The 21,457-nt window shown below is 41.4% G+C and overlaps 1 protein-coding gene across 1 annotated transcript in view; it reads left to right on the top strand.

Annotated features, from left to right (window-relative positions):
* Positions 1-21,457, top strand: part of spon1a (spondin 1a) — a 135,908-nt gene that overhangs the window by 16,945 nt on the left and 97,506 nt on the right. Inside the window, exons 4-6 of the mRNA XM_026320545.1 lie at positions 1,456-1,529; positions 1,970-2,092; positions 9,186-9,334. Coding sequence (XP_026176330.1) covers positions 1,456-1,529; positions 1,970-2,092; positions 9,186-9,334 — 346 coding nt within the window. The remainder of the gene's footprint in view (positions 1-1,455; positions 1,530-1,969; positions 2,093-9,185; positions 9,335-21,457) is intronic.

Here is a 21,457-nt window from a genome sequence, read left to right as displayed (position 1 = left end):
TGCCATACCACCCACACACACCCTTCTCTCTTACATTCACTTGTTTATAGAGCTTTCAGATATATATAGTACCAAATATTGTATTATATATAATGTATGTACAGTGACAGACAATACAGTATATGTATGCATTTCCTTAAATGGACACCTTATATAAAGGTGGCATTCATCATTAACAACACATCTAAGTGAATATGACTTCTCCTTAAAGCAAAATGTGGTCTTTTACACAGGAATAAATGGATTTAGAATGAGAATTTAAAAAGGTTCTTGCAGTGTTATGTACATATAACATACATACATACATATATATAACATATACAGTAAAGACGTGAACTGTACAAACATATATGTCTAAACTAAGTAACCATTTGTTATATTTTTAAATGCCAAAGATTTCCGCATAAAACTAAGCATTAATATAAGTGAGGTGTATAGCATTTATGTATTTAAATCACATGAATATCAAATTTCTGACATCTGCTATGTTATTTTCTGCCTCCATGTTGCTGTATATGAGTGGTTTCCAGGTTCAGCTCAACAGAGAACAACACAGCTCTGTTGTTTGATACTTCAGAATAAGTGGTATCGAATAACCTCCCCCCCCGATCAGCACCTTATTGTTGAGTTTTATCCCCATGGAAACCTTCTTGCATCCATGGCCTGTGTAAAAGCTTTATGGTTGTGACGAAGTTAGGTGCCCGAAGGCTTGTTTTCTGTTGTTGTTTTCTTAAGTCTGCTGGCTTGTGAAAAGGTTGCTTTGTGGCTGATTTACATGTCATGGCCCTTCTCAAACCTCAGTTACCCAGCACCCAGTGGAAAAAGCCTCTTAGGCAACTCAATTTAGAGAAGTTCCCCTCTGTTAGGCCTCTCCTTTTGGGGAGTATTACTGTCAATCAGTTTTTATTGACACAGTTTTTCTGTGCATCTCTGTGTATTTTTACACAGTGCCATAAGGACTTTCTTCAATGGGAGAATTACTCTTTTACTTGCTGTCTTTCTCTCTTTCAGCTTTCCCTTAAGCTTTTCAACCTTTTCCTTTTAGTGTGCTGGTATATCTTCATGCTGATGCATGCTTTTTTATGAGGCATTGAATGTCTTTTTCTGAAAGACATCCTGATTTGGCAATTTCCCTGTGGGGTCACATACCTGCTTTAAGAAGTCTTGTGAGGAAAAAAAACACAAAGATGCTTATGAATAGCTCTGCACCTGTTCCATGTGCCAAAATCCTCTAAGACTCTTCTCAGATCTTAAAGCCAATATTTTTCACATTTCTTACTGTCTGTTGCCTATGTGTTGTGTTTTTAAACCTCACAACTTTCCAAAATATTTTATCTTTTCCATTTTTCTCCAGGTGTGACATTCTGTTTTGCGCCTTATGCATGCATTTAACTGGTGTGCCAAAAACAAACTTCACTCATCACTGCCTCCATGTCTTCTTCTTCTTCTGTGTAGGGCAAGCATTGTACAGAAGAGGATAATCTATTTCCAGGATGAAGGCTCACTCACCAAACGAATGTGTGAGAAAGGTAGGCTTCTGTTTTTGACATGGAAAAACCTGAATTTTCTGTTCCAATCTTTCTGCTGGTAGTCCACACTGAAAGTCTTTCTTTCTTTGTATTCTTTCACTGTTTTGTTTTGCTATTAATTTTGATGCAGGGACATTTCTCTCTGCTGTTATACTCTGGCATGTGAATGGTTATAAATGAGAGTGACCCCCTGGCTGTGCATGACAATGAATGCCACACTGAGCAACAGATCAAAATAACTGTGCAGACACACTGTTTTCCTTGCGCAATTACCCCAGTTTGGCTCTCCACTTTCTTAAGCAACCCATCTCCTGTAGGTCATTCTCATCTGCTGCTGCCACTAATGAGAAAATCTCTCTGTGCATAGCTCGTGGTCATCTGTGTTTCTCTCACTGGCTCTTTCTTTTACCCTCCTCTCCTCTGCCCTCATTTCTGTTCAGAATCCGTTTATGGAGAAGCTACAGATAGACCTCTGCTTGATTGCTGTGCCTGTGGAACCGCAAAGTACAGAGTTACCTTCTATGGGAACTGGTCAGAGAAGATCCATCCCAAAGATTATCCACGTAAGCACAAACTCTTCTGGTTTTTTTTTCATGTTACTTCAGCTCATTAAGAATCAGTGTGGCGTCTTATTTTTAGATTTTCATAAAATCCCATAAAAAATAAGCAACATCTTTGCACTGGCTTCATTATGAATGTGGCAGGAGTAAGGTTAGTCACCAACCCAAAATGTGAATAGTATCAGTACAATCTGTAGCAACTATGCCACCCCCTAAGGACAAACCTAAGGTTAGCTTGACACTACAAGAAAAGCAACACTGGTCCAGTAACTGCTCTCACGCTCTCACACACACCAATCAACAGATGCAATAGCTTTAAAGTTATTAAACATCAGTGAAGAATAAATACAGCAGCACAGAGATGTCAATGAATGGTATTAGTCAGTTTAAAGTGCCATAAAACAATATAATGAACAAGGCACCTACCAAATGTTGCAAGGGGATTGTATCTTCAACAGGTCCCATTAGAGGATGCCGTCATGTAAAGGTAATGCCACAAAAAGGGGAGGAGTGACTGTATAGCAGATCTAGCAGTATGGGGTGACCATGGAAAAAGAAGGCAAACGAGAGAAGGCAGCCATTAGAGAAAACCATAAAAAGAAGATGAATGACCACCATAAAAAGGTCATACAAAGAGGGGGGGGGCACACTGTCAAGACCTGGAGAAACAATGCACACCGCTCACTGGATTTGTGAAGATGCCAAAAACGATACAACCCCTGTGACAGCAGCTCACAGTTACAATGAAAGTACAGAGCACGCACACGGATATCCAGTGGTGGAGCCGTAGTTTCAGACAGATTGCTCGCATGTAGAGATGCATATACTTCAGTTGCTTGGCTTTACGCCTCATAAACAGGCAACGTCCATGCGTCTTTAGCACAGTGCAGTTCAAACAACTTTACTGCAGCTCCACTCTGGGCAGTAGTGCGTGACGTCAGAGGTGAAAAAGGTCAGGCCAAGGCAAAGGACCCCTCTCTTATAGGGTCTGGACCCAGCATGACTGGCCAAACAGTGAATTTACATAGGCTACCACTAGATGAGGAATGTGGTCATTGCAGTTTATTTTCTGTTGAATACAAATGCATTGTCTTACTGCTGTAAATATGCACTAGCTCACCACATCTGCAGCTGAAAATATCACCTAACATTATTTGCTTCTCTTAGAGGTTTTTTTTTTTCTAAAATATACAGTGTGCAGCTGTTTTTGAAAAGGATGCTACATTTTTAAAAATAAAATTATGGTATTCATGACTAGTTCTTAAAGATTTAAGTCTTGAAAATGAAAGAAAGGGCTTGGCGCTGAGAGTCACAGACAGGATTAAATATGTTGTTGTTTGTAGTCGTTTAATAGGATTTGTTGACAGTAACAGAAATATTGGATAAGAATGAATATTGGCAGTCTTATCCTTTAATCTTTATTGTAGCCCACGTGACTATAGGATATGTTCCCCAGATTGTGGGTGGTTTAGCCCTGGTATGTAACTGAGTAGTGATATGTGGGGGATGAGCTACAATGCTAAAGTTGGGCTGAATGTGTATAACCTTGGGCCACACTATCAGGTTGTGAATGGACTTATGGATTAGATTGGACTCACTGATTAGAGTGGAGTAAGATAAATCCGGAAACCGAAAGGAGCCCTAATTTACTGTCTTGGAAGAAGCAGTTGGTATCTGACTCACTCTCACACTTGTATTTGCAAACCCACACACCTTGTAGATAGATTAAGTTAAGAGGATAGGGCAAGCTATGTGTTTTATGCTTCATCCTAACCCTTGTAGCTCACAGTTGAATTTCTCCTTGTGTTATATCCTAGGTAACTTTATAGCTATTATAACACTAGAAATATTGTGCTGGACAATATTATTCACTGACTGCAGTAACTAAAATTATAATGATAGAAGTTCCCTTAGTCTAACTTTACCTTTTTGTACAAAGCTACTACTTTGGCAACTTTCACTACCTGAGATATGCCACTATGTGTCCTATTTTTAACATGTCCTTCAAATGTCAGAGCCACAGACCCCTTTGCTAACACACATTCTAAGCCCAGAAATCTACAGTGAAATAGGCCAACAGGATGGTTTTCATGCCCACCCTGATAACCTTGACAGTTCTATTTTCTTTTCTTTCTCCCTCCTGTCCCCTTTGTTAGTCAAGTCTCAATACATCGCTATTCAACACTTGCAATGGCAGCTCGCACAGACACTGAGAGATGACTGACAATGGCCTGGTTGTCAACAGATTTTTTATGGTGTTACTGAGAGAGTTTAACATTACTATACTGACTAAATAATGAAGCAACCTATTGTAACAGATGTTACAATACTGGGAAGAATTGTAAAGTATTTTAGGTGAACTGTAACATATAAATAAACCACAAAGTAATACATGCCAACATTCAGTCAAACCTGCCCAAAGATTCTCTTATTTAGACATCTGGCTATACACAGAACAACATTAGTTGGATGGCATCAGGGATTTCCAGTGTACAGTGGGTAGGGAAGGTATTCAGACCCCTTTAAATTTTTCACTCTTTGCGTCATTGCAGCCATTTGCCAAAATCAAAAAAGTTCATTTTATTTCTCATTAATGTACACTCAGCACCCCATCTTGACAGAAAAAAACAGAAATGTAGAAATTTTTGCAACTTTATTAAAAAAGAAAAACTGAAATATCACATGGTCATAAGTATTCAGACCCTTTGCAGTGACACTCATATTTAACTCACATGCTGTCCATTTCTTCTGATCCTCCTTGAGATGGTTCTGCTCCTTCATTGGAGTCCAGTTGTGTTTAATTAAACTGATTGGACTTGATTAGGAAAGGCACACACCTGTCTATATAAGACCTTACAGCTCACAGTGCATGTCAGAGCAAATGAGAGTCATGAGGTCGAAGGAACTGCCCAAGGAGCTCAGAGACAGAATTGTGGCAAGGGAGAAGAGCCTTGGTGAGAGAGTTAAAGAAGAACCCAAAGATCACTGTGGCTGAGCTCCAGAGATACAGTAGGGAGATGGGAGAAAGTTCCACAAAGTCAACTATCACTGCAGCCCTCCACCAGTCGGGGTTCTATGGCAGATTGGCCCGACGGAAGCTTCTCCTCAGTGCAAGACACATGAAAGCCCGCATAGAGTTTGCCAAAAAACACATGAAGGACTCCCAGACTATGAGAAATAAGATTCTCTGGTCTGATGAGACCAAGATTGAACTTTTTGGCATTAATTCTAAGCGGTATGTGTGGAGAAAACCAGGCACTGCTCATCACCTGCCCAATACAATCCCTACAGTGAAACATGGTGGTGGGAGCATCATGTTGTGGGGGTGTTTTTCAGCTGCAGGGACAGGACGACTGGTTGCAATTGAAGGAAAGATGAATGCGGCCAAGTACAGAGATATCCTGGAAGAAAACCTCTTCCAGAGTGCTCAGGACCTCAGACTGGGCCGAAGGTTCACCTTTCAACAGGACAACGACCCTAAGCACACAGCTAAAATAACAAAGGAGTGGCTTCGGAACAACTCTGTGACCGTTCTTGACTGGCCCAGCCAGAGCCCTGACCTAAACCCTATTGAGCATCTCTGGACAGACCTGAAAATGGCTGTCCACCAACGTTCACCATCCAACCTGACAGAACTGGAGAGGATCTGCGAGGAAGAATGGCGGAGGATCCCCAAATCCAGGTGTGAAAAACTTGTTGCATCATTCCCAAGAAGACTCATGGCTGTACTAGCTCAAAAGGGTGCTTCTACTCAATACTGAGCACAGGGTCTGAATACTTATGACCATGTGATATTTCAGTTTTTCTTTTTTAATAAATTTGCAAAAATTTCTACATTTCTGTTTTTTTCTGTCAAGATGGGGTGCTGAGTGTACATTAATGAGAAATAAAATGAACTTTTTTGATTTTGGCAAATGGCTGCAATGACACAAAGAGTGAAAAATTTAAAGGGGTCTGAATACTTTCCGTACCCACTGTATTCCCCAATTTGGGGTCAGCACTGTTAGTCAAATGTCTAACGCTTCAAGGCACAGTTTACCTCTGTCAGCAACAACTACATAGTATAGTTACCCTTTTCCCTGGTTGTCTCTGTCAACTATTGTTCTGATGTCTGAACATTAAACTACCAGCAGTTTAAACATAGCACTTGAACTTTTAGTGTGATCCACTGAAAAAGCTTTGAAGGGGGAATTATAAAACATTGTATGTCATTCAAATGTAGAATTATTCATCCAGTGAAATTGCTGTTGAAGAGAAAATGGACAATAATGGAGAATAACATTTCTTATTGATCACACAAGAGATGTCATTTGAAATTGTTTGCTATTTATTTTCAAGTAGAAAAAAGTCTCTTATAATCATCCCATGTGCATAGCTTTCCAGGTTAACTGATGCAAGTACAAAAGATACATTTTAGAGGATCTTCTTGGCTTTGTAGTCACCACTCAAAAGATGCATCCTAGCCAAAAATGTGAATACAGAGAAATCCAGTTGAATAAAAGTGTAACTAAAATACACACATATTTTTACAAGCACATAAATAACATACATTATTAAATATCTTAAAACAAAATGACACTCCAGCCTTTCCTTTGTCTTGGTAGCGTGTGCTCCCTGAGTGTGTGTGTGCGTGTGTGTGTGCGCGTGTGTGCGCGCGCGTGTGTGTGGGATGGTTTCTGAAACTGTTCTGGCTTGAGTCATTTAAACACACGATTGCCTGGTGATTTATTTCACTTCTGTAGTCTGTTATTTAAGTCGTAAGAATAACATTGACTCAAGCAAAACTGTGGGTGATGGATTCTTCCAGGTTAGTTGTGACAGCAAGCTGATGTTTATTCCAGGAGCACTGCAATGCCACAAATGGGATGTGTACTGGACATTCCCAGGGATTGGTTCCTGACTCCAAAGTGTTTGAAGGTTTAGTGGCGGCAAAAATCAGTGTTCTGAATTAATGGCCCTGTAGGAGATAATGACTTCTAGTCATGAACCTTAGTTTTTGCAGGTCTCCTAGAATCAAATGTTCTGGTTTCCTTTCTGCTGAGTTGTTGGCCAGCATTCCTTGAGAAGGTTTGGATTAAGTACTGGTTCTGTTTGCTCTGAAACTTACTTGACCCCTCCTCTGCACTGGCAACACACCAAATAATAGGATCAACGTGTAGAGAGAGGCCAAAAAGGGTAGTTCTACCCTTATGAGACTCTACATTCTTAACCCAGCCCTGAAAAATTCACACACTGCAATTCAAATCCTGCAAAGTCCACTATATACCCCTCTTCATATGAGCAGATATACTGTAGTTAAATGATTAAACAGGAAGAAATGAGGCATTTTCCTCAACTTTCATGAACATATATAATTGGTTCCAGAATGGCGCCTGTTAGGTGGCAGCCAGTTACAGCAGCTCCTCTGTTTTTAGTTTTTTGCAAGTTTTTTACTGAATATCTGTTAATCCAAGTCAAGATCTATGCTTTCTCTCTAATAACGGATGAAAGTGGATGATTTGGGATCTTCTAATTCCTGTGGAGAGACATATGGACATTATGGCAACTGCATCAGAAAATATATGTTTCTGTGGCAACGGCATCTATACAAGGGAACTTTCTGCTTTAGCTAGCAGCCAGTAGCTTGCTTTGCTTCACCAAGACCTGGGTGAATAAAAATATGCTGGACAGCTCGCTTGAACTGCCTGGGTTCTCACTAGTGCGAGCAGACAGAGGGAAACAGAGCGGCAAGAAAAGAGGTGGTCTCGCTGTTTTTGTTAACTCCAAATGGTGCAACACTGGACGTGTAGCAGTGAAGGACTGCATCTGCACTCCAGACATTGAGCTGTTGGTGGCTGGACTGAGGCCATACTACCTGCCACATGAGTTTTCAGACACCATTGTTGTGTTCCTGTCACGACCGGTCACGTAGGTTTCCGGTCGACTTTTGTTTTGTAGATTTCCCCGTGAATCTAGCATCCCAGGATTTCCGGTAATTAGTAGGCAACACTACTCACCTGTCTGTCTTTCAGGAGCTCACTGCATATATCCTCCTCGCCCGCCACAGTCAAGTGCGGGATTGTCTACTTTGCCATCATGAAGGATTGCTTCAGGACAAATCAACCGATTCTACGGAGAGATCTTACGGAGGACGTTTCGTTCCGGCCCAGGTTTTGTTGGTCGGTCCAGTACGACGCATTCCCGCTGGTAATCCATGTGACAGTTTTCATCGGACGTAGTTTGAAGGTCAATGACTCTCTGCTCTGCTTCCTGATAAACTGTGAGGAGATTAAGAAGAGAGACTGCTCTGTGTGTTTTGCCCTCCATCGCCTAGTTTGAGTTTTGTTTGGAGGTGTTTTGTTTTAAGTCCAAGTGACTAGTATTGGTTTGGTATTCTGCCGTTGCTCTGGATTCCTGACCAGAATACCCCGCCCGTGAGATATTGCTCTGCGGACCGAAGCCTGGTTTCTTCCTTCCATCAGCCTAGACTCCCCGTGAGATTATCTGGTGTGGGCCTAGGTGCAAGTCATCCTCCAGTCAACTCTGCTCCGGATTTCCCTCTCCATTCTCCATGGTCATCATCAAGTCAATCGTCTCCTTATTTGTTTCTTATTAATAAACTCTCCTCAAGTATCTAAAGTTTGTGTGGCATTTTTGGTCCTCTGGTTTCCGGACCTGACAGTTCCTCCATCACCTGCAGCACAGAGTGCATGTGACATCATCCACAGAGTGGTGGCTGGTCTCCAGACAAAACACCCCAGTGCCCTTATACTAATTAATGGGGATCATGGTCACGTTTGTCCTGAGTGAGAGAGAGAAAATGGATTATGAGGAAGCATCAAATTTAGTAGTACACTGTACTGTACACTGGTTTGCAGGAACAAGGAAAAATTTCTGGACTGAATCAACCTACAATTCATCTTGAAATTTATGTTACATCAAATGAGATGTTTTGACAGTCAGCTTGACTGATCAACGATCACCTGGATAATCATTGCTGCTAGAGTGCTATATGAATTAAGTTATTTGTCAACTGATGCTGAGATACTGTAAGTTCAACGAAGTTACAATACAGAATATCTAACTGATGAAATGCTTTGTTATCTGATTTCATCAGGTCGTGCCAATCACTGGTCAGCCATCATTGGTGCGTCCCACTCTAAGAACTATGTGCTATGGGAATACGGTGGCTTTGCCAGCGAAGGAGTTAAACAGGTAGCTGAGCTGGGCTCCCCGGTCAAAATGGAGGAGGAGATTAGACAGAAGGTAAGATTCTCCAGCACAAGTGAATGATTGCCTTGTTGCATAAATAAGAACAAAATCATTAATTCATTCATTTTAATAAGAAATGCCATCAGGGTTTTTAACAAATGCATGACTTCATCAACACAAATACTCACAAATAATTAGTTTTTTCCCTCAGCTAAAGTAACACCTCAGGACCATCAGAGGATGTTCCAGGGTCTGCACACCTGAGTTAAGCACAGCATAAATTGTTTTGACTTTGCTGTCCAGTTTGATTAATGCTTTCAAGTATGTATGCTATTCTTAGCATCCTGCTACATTTACTGTGTACACATGATATGGGGTAAATACCTCTGTAGGACCTGGTGTTATAAGAAGAGGTCAGAAGGAGCTTTCTGGTATGACATGAAATTAGGCCCATTATACCTTCAAAAGGCTCAGCATTAAATTCTTTTAGATCAATTTATCTTTGATCTGTGGGCCATGGCAACCATTATAATGCTCATAATGCTTTGGAAGTAATATCTACAGGAGGTATCGCTTGTTTCAGTCATGAACTCGGTTAAGTAATAATTGAGAGTTGCCTTCACTACTACCCCAAGGACAATTTTCTCCAGTTTCACTTTTAAATGGCCTTTCACATGTTAAGTTTGTTTATTTCGTGTATTCCACTTTTCATGTTGTTTTTCCCTCCTTTGTTTCTCTTCTCTTGATATTTTTCCACACATAGCTCGGTATATTTTCTTCTCCTACATGGCTGTCTCATTCAGTCTTAAAATAACCCATGCTGTCAGAGCAGATGGCCCTGCAGAGCGCTTATTGTTGGCTAATATTGAAGACCTGGAGTCACAGCAGATAATGAGAGCATAGTGTGAGCAATGGGGTCTCTGTGTCATTGCTGCTTTCCCATTGCTATTAGAGTACACTCTTTTTCCCTATTATTCTCTCAGCATGGATGATTAGTTGGAGCTTCCTTTAAGTTTAACAGTGAGAGTGAAATGGGATTACATTTTATTTGACCAGTATAGTAGGTGTGTTGAAATGAATCAGTTTAATTAGATGTTTATGACTGAATGTGTTGTGTTTGCTGTATATTTGCAATTATTTCTGACATGAAATAAGAATTAATTTACCTACACGTTACACATGTTATGTGTTGGTATGGGAGGCTGGAGCAAAGAATTAGAGGTAGGACCCAAATGCAGGACTCAAGGATTTATTACCTCTCCTGGGATCACCAACAGGTGAAATCAGTGAACTCAAGTAACTAATGTGAAGCTGCCAGGAACCAGTGCGAGGGAAAAGAAGTCTCTTTAGAGTAAAGGCTCCCGGCAGGAAGTCCCAAAGGGGAATCGTGACAGGACTCAGGTGAGAAGCCTGCCAGAAACTCAGGTGAGAGACGGGGCCAGCTGGAGACTGAGATGATGAGCAGGCTGGAGACTGAGGTGAACAGCTGGCTGGAGACTGAGGTGAGGGGCCTGCTGGAGGCTGAGATAATGGGCTGGCCAGAGATTCAGGTGAGATGCCTGTTTGAGACTATGGTGATGAGCTGGCCGGAGACTGGGATGAAGGGCTAGTCGGGAAACCAAGGGGAAAATCCTGCCGGAAACTCAGGTAATGGGCTGGCTGGAGACTAAGGTGAGGGACTAGCCAGAGACGGGGAGAGGCGAGCTCAGAAATCAGGTGCCAGGCCTGCCGGAGACTGGGAGAGGACCTCAGTGGGGACGATGTCGTCAGCATGCTCTGGAGACTTGAGCTCTGGAGACTTGAGCACTGGGCCAGCTGGAAAATCTGGTGCGAGGCCTGCCGGAGGATGAGGTGAGGAGCTGGCCAGGTACTGAGGCGAAGGGCTAGTCGGGAACTCAGGGATGAAGCCTGCCGGAAACTCAAATGAAAGGCTACTTGGAGACTGAGGCAAGGAACTAGCCAGAGACTCAGGGGAGAGGCCTGCTGGAGACTCAGGGGAAGGGCTGGCCAGAGACAGAGGTGAAAAGCTGGCCAGAGATGGGAAGGGGGCCTCAGCAGGGACACTGTCGTCGGCGCACTGAGGTTCAGGTTGCTGGGAAGGAACGTCAGCGGGGACGCTGTCGTCAGCGCACTGAGGTTTTTGATGCTGAGGACGAACCTCAGTGGGAACGCTGTCGTCGGCGCACTAAGGCTCCAGGATCCGCGGTGGAAACTCAACGGGGACGTTGTTGTCGGCACTGTGAGACTCAGGAATCAGGGCTGGAACCCCAGCGGGAACGTGAAGGTCGAGTTTCTGGGTGCCGGACTGGAGTTTCAGTGCAGGGACGCTGTTGTCAGCTCACTGAAGCTCGGGTTGCTGGTGTGGAACTTCAGCGGTGACAACCTTGGCGGTGAGATGGCAGCGCGGGGCTCCGGCAGCGAGGTGGCAGCTCAGGGCTCCAGCGGCGAGAAGGCGCTGTGTACAGGTTGCCAGACCGGAGAAGCGGCCATCCCTCTCTGACGACAACGACTGAACAGCAGAATCTGTTCTGAAGAGAGGGAGTGAAAGGAGAACCAGGCTGGGAGAGAGCGAGAGAGGGGACCCAGGCTGGGAACAAGAGAGAGAGGGGTCACATGCTGGGGAAAAGAAGAAAGAGAAAGGGAGTCAGGCTGAGGAGGATCGAGAGGCTCAGGCTAAGGGAGAACGAGAGTCTCAGACTGAGGGAGAGAAGAGATTGGACGAGTGGCGCCCTTGTCCAAGATCAGCTTGTGTTTCGGACAGACGGTCGCATACCACACAAACTAGTCAAATACTAATGCTTCAGCACAAACAAAGGGAACAGGGAAGTATATATAGTGAGAAAGGAGATTCACAACAGGTGAAATCAATGAACTTAAGTAACTAATGTGAAGCTGCCGGGAACCGGTGCGAGGGAAAAGGAAGTCTCTTCAGAGTAAAGGCTCCCGGCAAGAAGTCCCAAAGGGGAATCGTGACAACAACCATATATTCCTACCCAGAGATCACCTACTTAAACCGAGATGGGCAACTTTCAGCTTTCTAAGGGTAGGTTAAAATTAATACTCAAAAGAAAACAGTTGGACTGCAAAGTACACTATATACCCCTCTTCATATAAGCAGATACAGTTAAATGATTAAACTGGAAGAAATGAGGCATTTTCTTTTACTTTCATGATCGTATCAGCAGCAAGTGTGACATGCCTCAAGCTGAGGTTGCTGAGAATAGTAGCTCAGTAGTGAAGTGGGATTGCTGACACATGAATGCAGAATGATAACACTGTTGATCAATATAAAGCCAGATTGGTCTGATACTAGCAAGTTGCATGCTGTTATTCACTGTCTGGCAAAAGGAAAGGAACAATAACTCTTTCTTCACTATTCTGTACCTGGCATTTATGTTTGTTGCCTGTGTGTGTTTGTAAGTGGGCATATAGTGATCGTACTTTAACTAGGTGATTGGACCAAGCTTTTGTCATGATATTTTACTTCACACAGCATATGAGTTCTCCCTGGTTGATGCTCACAGCTGCTTTGATAATTCAAAGCTAAATGTTTTGTTGCTTTAGGTAGTGACTCTCAAATGTTCATTGTATCTACTTTTCTTCAACTCATACAAAACAGAGTCTGTTGATGCCCTTGAGTTAAGAAGGCTGGGTGAAGGAAGCTCCCTCTTTTAAGCTGTGCAGTGCTTCTTGGTAAACGCTGACACAAACAGAAAGCTGATTTGCTTTTGTGTCAGGTAGGGCACCAGGGGGACCAGCTAGCAATGAATGCAAAATTGATATTCATAGCCAGGCTCAACTCCAGCCAGGGGATGCACTGATCAGAGTATTCATATAAAGTTTATTTACCGAGCCCAACCCCCATGTAGACTGTGCAAATGTGTACACACAGAGCACTTCTAACCTGCCCATGCCAATGCAGAGTGACGGATTTTGTTATTCTTTCTTATTTTATATGAAAGGTATGCTATGCTACGCTACTATGTACATGCGTTTGTCCTCTGGGTATTGGAGCTTGTTAAACTGCAAAAATACAGACAGTGGTAGTAGTTTCCTTTTTAGGACATTACTTTATGTTTTAAAAGGAATAAGGTTGTGACATACACAATTCATTATAATGGATTATTCTATATTATTCATTTGTCCACACCACCCAAGAATGCAGCTTTGCCTGTTCATTTCAGTCCTTAATATGTGACCAGCTAACAATAAAAATCTGATTACATGTCAGAGCCTTCTTAAATGCAGTGTCACGATTCGGAGGATTATTATTTAATAGAACCAATAATTATGCCCAGCCTGGTACTCAGGTGCAGAGGGGAACTTTATTGAAACAAAAGATCAAAGAAAAACCAGAAACAAGGAAACAGGAACTCTGAGTTAGACGAGGGGTGTAATTAAACCAGGGACTGTGAAACAGGCGAAAGCAAAGGCTAAGGGACAAGACAACGTGAACTGAGGGAGACAAGACAAGGGACCTGGGACACACACACTGGGGTCACACAGGCCTAAGGGGAACAAGGACTCAGGGACGAGACAGGGGGTCTGGGTCACGCACACACTCGGGGACTCACCAGACTACAGGGAAAACCAAGGCATGAGAGGGAACAAGGCAAGAGGGTCTGCGTCACACACACTTGGGGTAGACGCACCAGACCATAGGGGAGTCAAGACGGGAGAGGGGAACAAGGCAAGAGGGTCTGGGTCACACCCACTTGGGGTAGACACACCAGACCATAGAGAAACAAGAACATGGGTACAGGGAACAAAGCATGAACAAGAACACATGGGTTGGGAAACAAGACAAGACCACTTGGAGACATGGACATGAAACAAGGGAACTAAACATGAACACAAGACATGGTGAGGGGATCAAGAGAAAAAAAAAAAAACAACAAACAAACAAACAAAATTCTCCAGGCAAAGAAACATGTTCAAAACAGAAAACACAAAAGAAAAGGGCTACTTAACCTTGCCTGGCAAACAAGAAGCAGTCCATGATCAAAGGTCCAAAGCAAAAACTCCTGTGACATAAGAACTGAGAGCAAGGCAAAACAAGGCATGTTGGGCTGACAACCTGGCAAAGAAACTGTGACTGAACAAAGGTATATATGAAGCAAATGAACAAAACAAGGCCCAGGTGAAATTGATAACTGATAATTAGGTCAACGTAAAGAGAAACAGAACAAAACAAAACCAGTTCTGGTCATGATCCATCAAAATAAAAGTCCCAGAAAGTTCAAAGTGTGGATCATGACATGCAGCCTCAAATTCACTTTTTTAAAGAATATCTGTATTTTGAATTTCAAGAATCAACCTTTTATCTGCAACTGCAGTTCACAAAGGAGTAAAGGGCACTTAGATATGATCTATGACAAATTGCCACCAAAATTCATGCAGATCAAATGTGTAATGTTTAATCTACCTGTTTTTTCTAAATATCTTTTGGTAAATAGGTGCTATTTCTTGAGGTTTAGTAGATACAGTAGGTGAGTTACAGAAAACAATGGGGAAACCACTCTTTTTTACAAATTCTTTTGAGAGATTGAAAACAAATGTTGTTCCATTTGCCAAGTACAATGCTGTTATTAAAGGACTTGGCAGCACCGGGATGTACTTTGAATCTGTTGTTGTTGTCTCTCCTTTCATGTCTGAGGTGATTTGTATATGCATTTAGTCATTACAGAAGCTCAATGTGTCACTAATGAGAAGTTTAATGAGACTCTCTCCATGGACCAGCAACCAGAGCCAAGGCCTCCAATGGATTATGAAATCTCCTATTTCCTCTCGCAGCATGGGGTGTTTTTCATTATTGCAGTTTCTTACAAAATCCTCTATTATCCTCAGCTCCACAGCTGTGTCACAAACACAACACAACTCAGGCCATATCTAAAAAAAGACATTGCAGATTAATGACAGGCAATACAGATCTGTGTCACTTGGCACAGCTGTGATCCCTATCAAGCATCTTCTAATTTTTTACAAAGACACATGTGGCCATGAGACTATCATGGATTGTCGAAGTTATTCCTGGGACACCTAATCCCTTTTTATATGTGAGAATTCCATGCAGCATATTTCTGAGCAAGGTTTGTATACATACTGCTAATTTTATTTTATTACAGTCACATTTTGCAGTTGAAATAAGTAAAATAGCAGCTTGTTATGTTTCTCTGTGTACCTTACAAGGACAGAAATTATAATTTTGCAGTTCAGTTGTTGTGAGAACACTAAGGCCTGCATTTAGGAGCATGGGTCAAGAATAATAGATATGCAAATTCCTTTGGGTCCTTGGCTCTCGTTGATTGACCAGGTGTACATGCCTGTTTCCCTTTGTATACAAAAAATTACTACCCACATGTCCTTTGGTACATATTAACTGTATGGGCAGTACTGACTGATCAAAAACCTTATCATAGTTTATATGTGGGCAAATCATGCCATGGAAAACTGTTGAATTGACCTTATGTTAAGAGGGTTTGTGGGAATGATAAAGTGACGTTGTTTAATATTTAGATACATGATCAACTGTTAGTGCCTGCTGATGCTTTATGTGTTATAGCTGTCAAGTCATCCCATGGTGCTTTGAGAGCATGTGCTTGTGCCATACCTGGGTTTCATTCTTTTCATTGTTGAACCAACACAGTATCTTGGAAAGAAGTTCTTAAATTATTTCTTACAAGTGGTGCATTCACTAATTTCACTTCATTCATTCCAATGAGTGCACAATTCATTGGTAAATACATGCCAAGACCACAATTCACAGTCACATTACAAAAGCACACTGGCTTATATGTAAACACATAACAGTTGACTTTTTGAAATTGTGAATTTTCTTTTTTCCACTGCATAGTCCTCTTGTAAGACCTATATAATTTTAAGAAAAGACTGACTGACTTGGGCCAAGCTATTCTTGCATCATTAAGTTTTGTAATGGCTTTTAAGATCCAGTATTTCATCGAGCAGTAAAACATCAAACTGTTCTTTATCATCATATCATTCACAATTGGTGTTTCATCCCCCACATTTGATTAATTCCTTGGCTAATTAATTATCATGTGTCTGGGTTTATAAGAAAATATCTGGTGAGCCCTGCAGCTTGCATGCATGAATGATACATCAGTGAAATTCACTTCATTTAATATTACAGTACACGAAAGGCTCTAGTTTGTGACTAGTCATACCTACTCAGAAAATCCACCATGTTTTAATAGCAGCTCATACTGAAGGCACTGTCACATATTGTCTTTTGTATGGTGTCATTGGAATGGTAAGACAGGTGCTTCCTGATAAGAGTTAGATTTTGCAGAGGATGGGGATTTTAATGTTAAGATGTCAAAAATTCAAAAATCTAAAATGCAGGTTCTTTTTCCATCTTTCACAGATTACTGTCTGAAGATTGTATTCTTCGTTTATCATTTTCCTTATATTCCTTGTTTATCTTTCTGTGCATGAGGTCAGGTTTACTGTAGAGGGACAGCAATAAGCTGTAAATGTGACTCCCAGAGGGTGAAATCTTGATCCTAACTTTACATTCAAACTTACCAAGCTGTGGTGGACCATACCAAACTCCAGTCAGTGTAGGAGCATGCAGACATTCTCTGTGCTCACAACCTTTTTGTTTTCTGTGTATCTTTTCGGCTCCTTCTTAAAAAAGCAAACACCAGTGTTTAGGAGAGAATTATTTTTTTAATTTTGGCCAACTGCTTTTTCTTGGCCTGTCAAGTCAGCTTTATGAGCCCAGCAGAGATATTCCTGATTGGGAAAGAAAGCTCTCAAAGAGCTCAGTGCCTGCCTTAGTTCTCAGGACTGTTATGACTGCCAAAGCAGCAAAGCCAGAAGCAGGCACATTCTGAAATGCAGTGGGGTAGCGTTAGCCAGTATGTGCTTTGTGTATGTATATGTGTGTGCAGTTGCATACAGTTTGACCATATGAGAGGTTAAGGACATAGAAATGTGTTATTATTAAGAGACACACAGGTCACAATATCCTCCTCTGTTGATGTTTTTGTGTAGATGTTGTGTGGACAAAAGATGGCTGTGTTGTGGATTATTCTTGCATCTTAGACATCTTGGCCAAAGGCAGCATTGATAAAGCCATCCCAGTGTCCAGAGAACTGCCTGGAATAAGAGAGCATTAGCATGCAAAGTAAAGAGGACTGGACACTGTTGCAGTCCCTCTTATTTGTACATGACGTTGAGTGTAAAATGACACAGTTTAGAGAAATTAAGATTCAGATTTATGCTAGACTTTGGAATGTTCTGAAGTAGCATTGTACCTTTAGTCTCCAAGGGAAATCTTTGCCCTTTTTATCAGTTATAAATCAATGTGTGATTTTGAGTTTATCTGTAAATTTAACTTCAGGTTTCATAGTTGATATATCACAGACGTATCTGTATGTATGTTTGTGTTGGTTTGCTATCATTCTGTTGTTCAGTGACAAAACTGTTACAGCTTGCAAGACTCAGCTTGCACAACACGGAGGTATAAGAAGGGAGCAATTGGTGGAGAGGGTTTGAAAAATATAACAAGAGAAAGTGTGTCTGTTGAGCTTAAATAACAATAAATGAGTAGTGATGATGTGATTTAAGAGACATATGTATGAGACTATATACCTCTAACATGTTTTCTGAACTGTAAATTAGAGGTTCACATAATAGAAAGTGCAGCAGATCTCAGTGCCTTTCTTTTCCATTGCCATGGTTAAAATTTGGTGCTGCCATCGTTAATTTCATGATGGAGTGCTCTCCTTAAAGGTTGTAGCAGTAGTATTTCAGTGTGGTGAAGGTTCTGCATCTCTATAGTTATTTTAAGTTCCAAAAGCTGAGTCTTCTGATCAAACATTTGGGATATGAAATTGTGACTCACATTTTTAGATCTTACAATACAATAAACCCTCATTATGTATTATGGTGATCTTTTATTCATGAGTTGGGCTAAATGAATCTGTTTTCCATAATGGCTCTACCTATTATGTTGCCCTTGTGTAAATGAGGCTCTGAGGCCTCACTCCATTCACTGCAATCTCCAGATCATTGGTGAAGTTGGGGACATGAAGTCTGCCTTCTTGGGCATGGGTCAAACAGATGAAGCAGACAATATAATTGTCACACAGTAATAGTGTATATGTCAGGTGCAATTCAAACATAAGTGCAATACAGTGTCACACCACATAAGATCAGTCTTAGTTGTCTAATATGATAGAGCATGTAAACACAATTTAACCTATTATATGTCCAGTCTTACCAATGTTCCATGTTACCATCACTATTTTAAGTCTGCAGTAGAGCCAGGAAGATATAATTTATTATTGAGAAACACAGTCTTTGTACTCCTACAGTAATTTAGGTTATTGCTTATTCCATTACTTTTAGAGCTGCATCTTTCATTTTTAATGTTGCATTATTTTCCTTCAAATACATTAAAAAGGTCATTACTTTGTGTTCCTGCCTGTTTGTGTGTATCTGTATACATTGCACACAAACAGTAGTTACTTTGTGGATATGATTATTTGCTCCATGTAGAGAGAACTAATAATATTTGTTATCAGCAGAGGCTGACTTTGTATTAGGTGGTATGCTTTATGAGTAGTGAAACTGGCCAGTCTGTGTAGCAATGTATTGAAAACTTGGCCTGTTATTCCTCAACATTGTACTATTTAATTTGAATTATCAAGACTGATATTTTCACCATTTAGTCATCTTTGGAACCGGTCTGCAGTTCTATACAATGCATGCAATATGTAGGTCAGTTAGCAGCAAGTGAAGGTACATTTCTGTAGGTGTGCATAATGTGTATCTATGCAAAATAATGTTTTGCCTTTAGTATGTGATTGTTTTTATTTTGTTTTTTCCCCTTGGAAGTAATGCTGACTTAATGTCTCCTGTGAGTTTTTAGCTGAATTATGTATTATGTTGCACAGCTGTGTGTACAGTGTACACGGTGCTTCAACAAGGATGTATAAGTTGTGTCTTACCAGGAAAACAGCTCCTATAGACAAAGTGGGGCTTTTGCTTGTAGACAGAAAACAGCTATTAATTTATAGTGTACCCATATAGAGAACAGTTTGATATATATAATAATAATATATATATATATATATATACAGTGGGTACAGAAAGTATTCAGACCCCTTTAAATTTTTCACTCTTTTTGTCATTGCAGCCATTTGCCAAAATCAAAAAAGTTCATTTCATTTCTCATTAATGTACACTCAGCACCTCATTTTATTTCTCATTAATGTACACTCAGCACCTCATCTTGACAGAAAAAAACAGAAATGTAGAAATTTTTGCAAATTTATTAAAAAAGAAAAACTGAAATATCACATGGTCATAAGTATTCAGACCCTTTGCAGTGACACTCATATTTAACTCACATACTGTCCATTTCTTCTGATCCTCCTTGAGATGGTTCTGCTCCTTCATTGGAGTCCAGCTGTGTTTAATTAAACTGATTGGACTTGATTAGGAAAGGCACACACCTGTCTATATAAGACCTTACAGCTCACAGTGCATGTCAGAGCAAATGAGAATCATGAGGTCGAAGGAACTGCCCAAGGAGCTCAGAGACAGAATTGTGGCATGGCACTAGTGATGGGCAAGTGAAGCCTCATGAAGCACTGAGGCTTTCCTGACAATAGTGCCGAAAAAGATTCAAAGCTTCGAGACTTCAGTGACAGTGACATCTGGTGGACAACTGAAGCAATGGCAACCTCTAAAGAGCACGAATGAAGCACTGGCACTGTTTCAATCCCATGACAGCAATAAAAGTTCAGACCTATTGAAATCAAAATGATCCCAAACTTTAGAACTTATTGGTGGGACTCGTCGTGAAACTTGCCAAAATAATCTCACTCTCACTCTCCAAATCCTGAAGCAGAATGATGCATCTTATATAGCTGGTATGGCACCAAACCACTCAAATCTGTCAAACCTGTCAAGCTGTCATTGCCTCAGAATGCATTGAAACGCCATGAGCCAATGACACACACTGAAAGACTATGAGCCAATGAAAAGCTTTGAAACATTTTGAAGCAATGAAGCGCGAAGCGAAACAGTGATGACGTTCCAACGTCATCAGTCACGTGACACTGGTGTTTTGATACAACTTCCGACACAGTGTTTCGAATCACTCCGCTTCAGGAAGAGTGACACAAGCTCCGAAGCATCGGTATCATTTGCCTATCACTACCTTTTACCAATCTATTCATTGTCCCTCCTCTGAACATGTCCAAACCATCTCAATCTGGCTTCCCTGGCTTTTTCTACAAAACATCTAACATGAGCTGTCCCTCTGATGTACTCATTCCTGATCCTATCCATCCTTGTCACTCCGAGAGAGAACCTGAACATCTTCAGCTCTGCTACTTCCAGCTCTTCCTCCTGTCTTTTTCTGAGTGCTGACCCTAGGTATTTACAATCCTCCACCTTCTTCACCTCTACTCCCTGTAACCTCACCATTCTACTTGAATCCTTCTCATTTACACACATGTACTCTGTTTTACTGCAGCTAACCTTCATTCCTCACCTTTCCAGAGCAAACCTCCACCTCTCTAGATTTTCCTCCACCTGCTCCCTGCTCTCACTACAGATGACAATGTGATCTGCAAACATCATGGTCCACAGAGATTCCTGTCTAACCTCATCTGTCAGCCTGTCCATCACCACAGCAAACAAGAAGGGGCTCAAAGCCGAACCTTGGTGCAATCCCACCTTCACCTTGAACTCTTCTGTCACCACTACAGGACACCTCACCACTGTCTTACAGCTCTCATACATGTCCTGCACCACTCGAACATACTTCTCTGCCACTCCAGATTTCCTCATACAAAACCACAGCTCCTCTCTCTGCACCCTGTCATATGCTTTTTCCAAATCTACAAAGACACAATGCAACTCCTTCTGGCCTTCTCTGTACTCCTCCTCAGCATTCTCAAAGTGAATATTGCATCTGTGGTACTCTTTCTTGGCATGAATCCATACTGCTGCTCACAAATGCTCACTTCTGACCTCAGCCTAGCCTCCACTACTTTTTCCCATGACTTCCTTGTAACATAACAGGTATGTCATCAGGACCAACTGCCTTTCCACTCTTCATCCTCTTCAATGCCTTCCTCACTTCATCCTTACTGATCTTTGCTACTTCCTGCTCCACAACAGTCACCTCTTCCACTC

This window comes from Mastacembelus armatus, chromosome 3 (assembly GCF_900324485.2).
Source record: "Mastacembelus armatus chromosome 3, fMasArm1.2, whole genome shotgun sequence".
NCBI lineage: Eukaryota > Metazoa > Chordata > Actinopteri > Synbranchiformes > Mastacembelidae > Mastacembelus > Mastacembelus armatus.
Note: the sequence above shows the minus strand (reverse complement) of the source record. Positions and strands in the feature narration are given on the sequence as shown.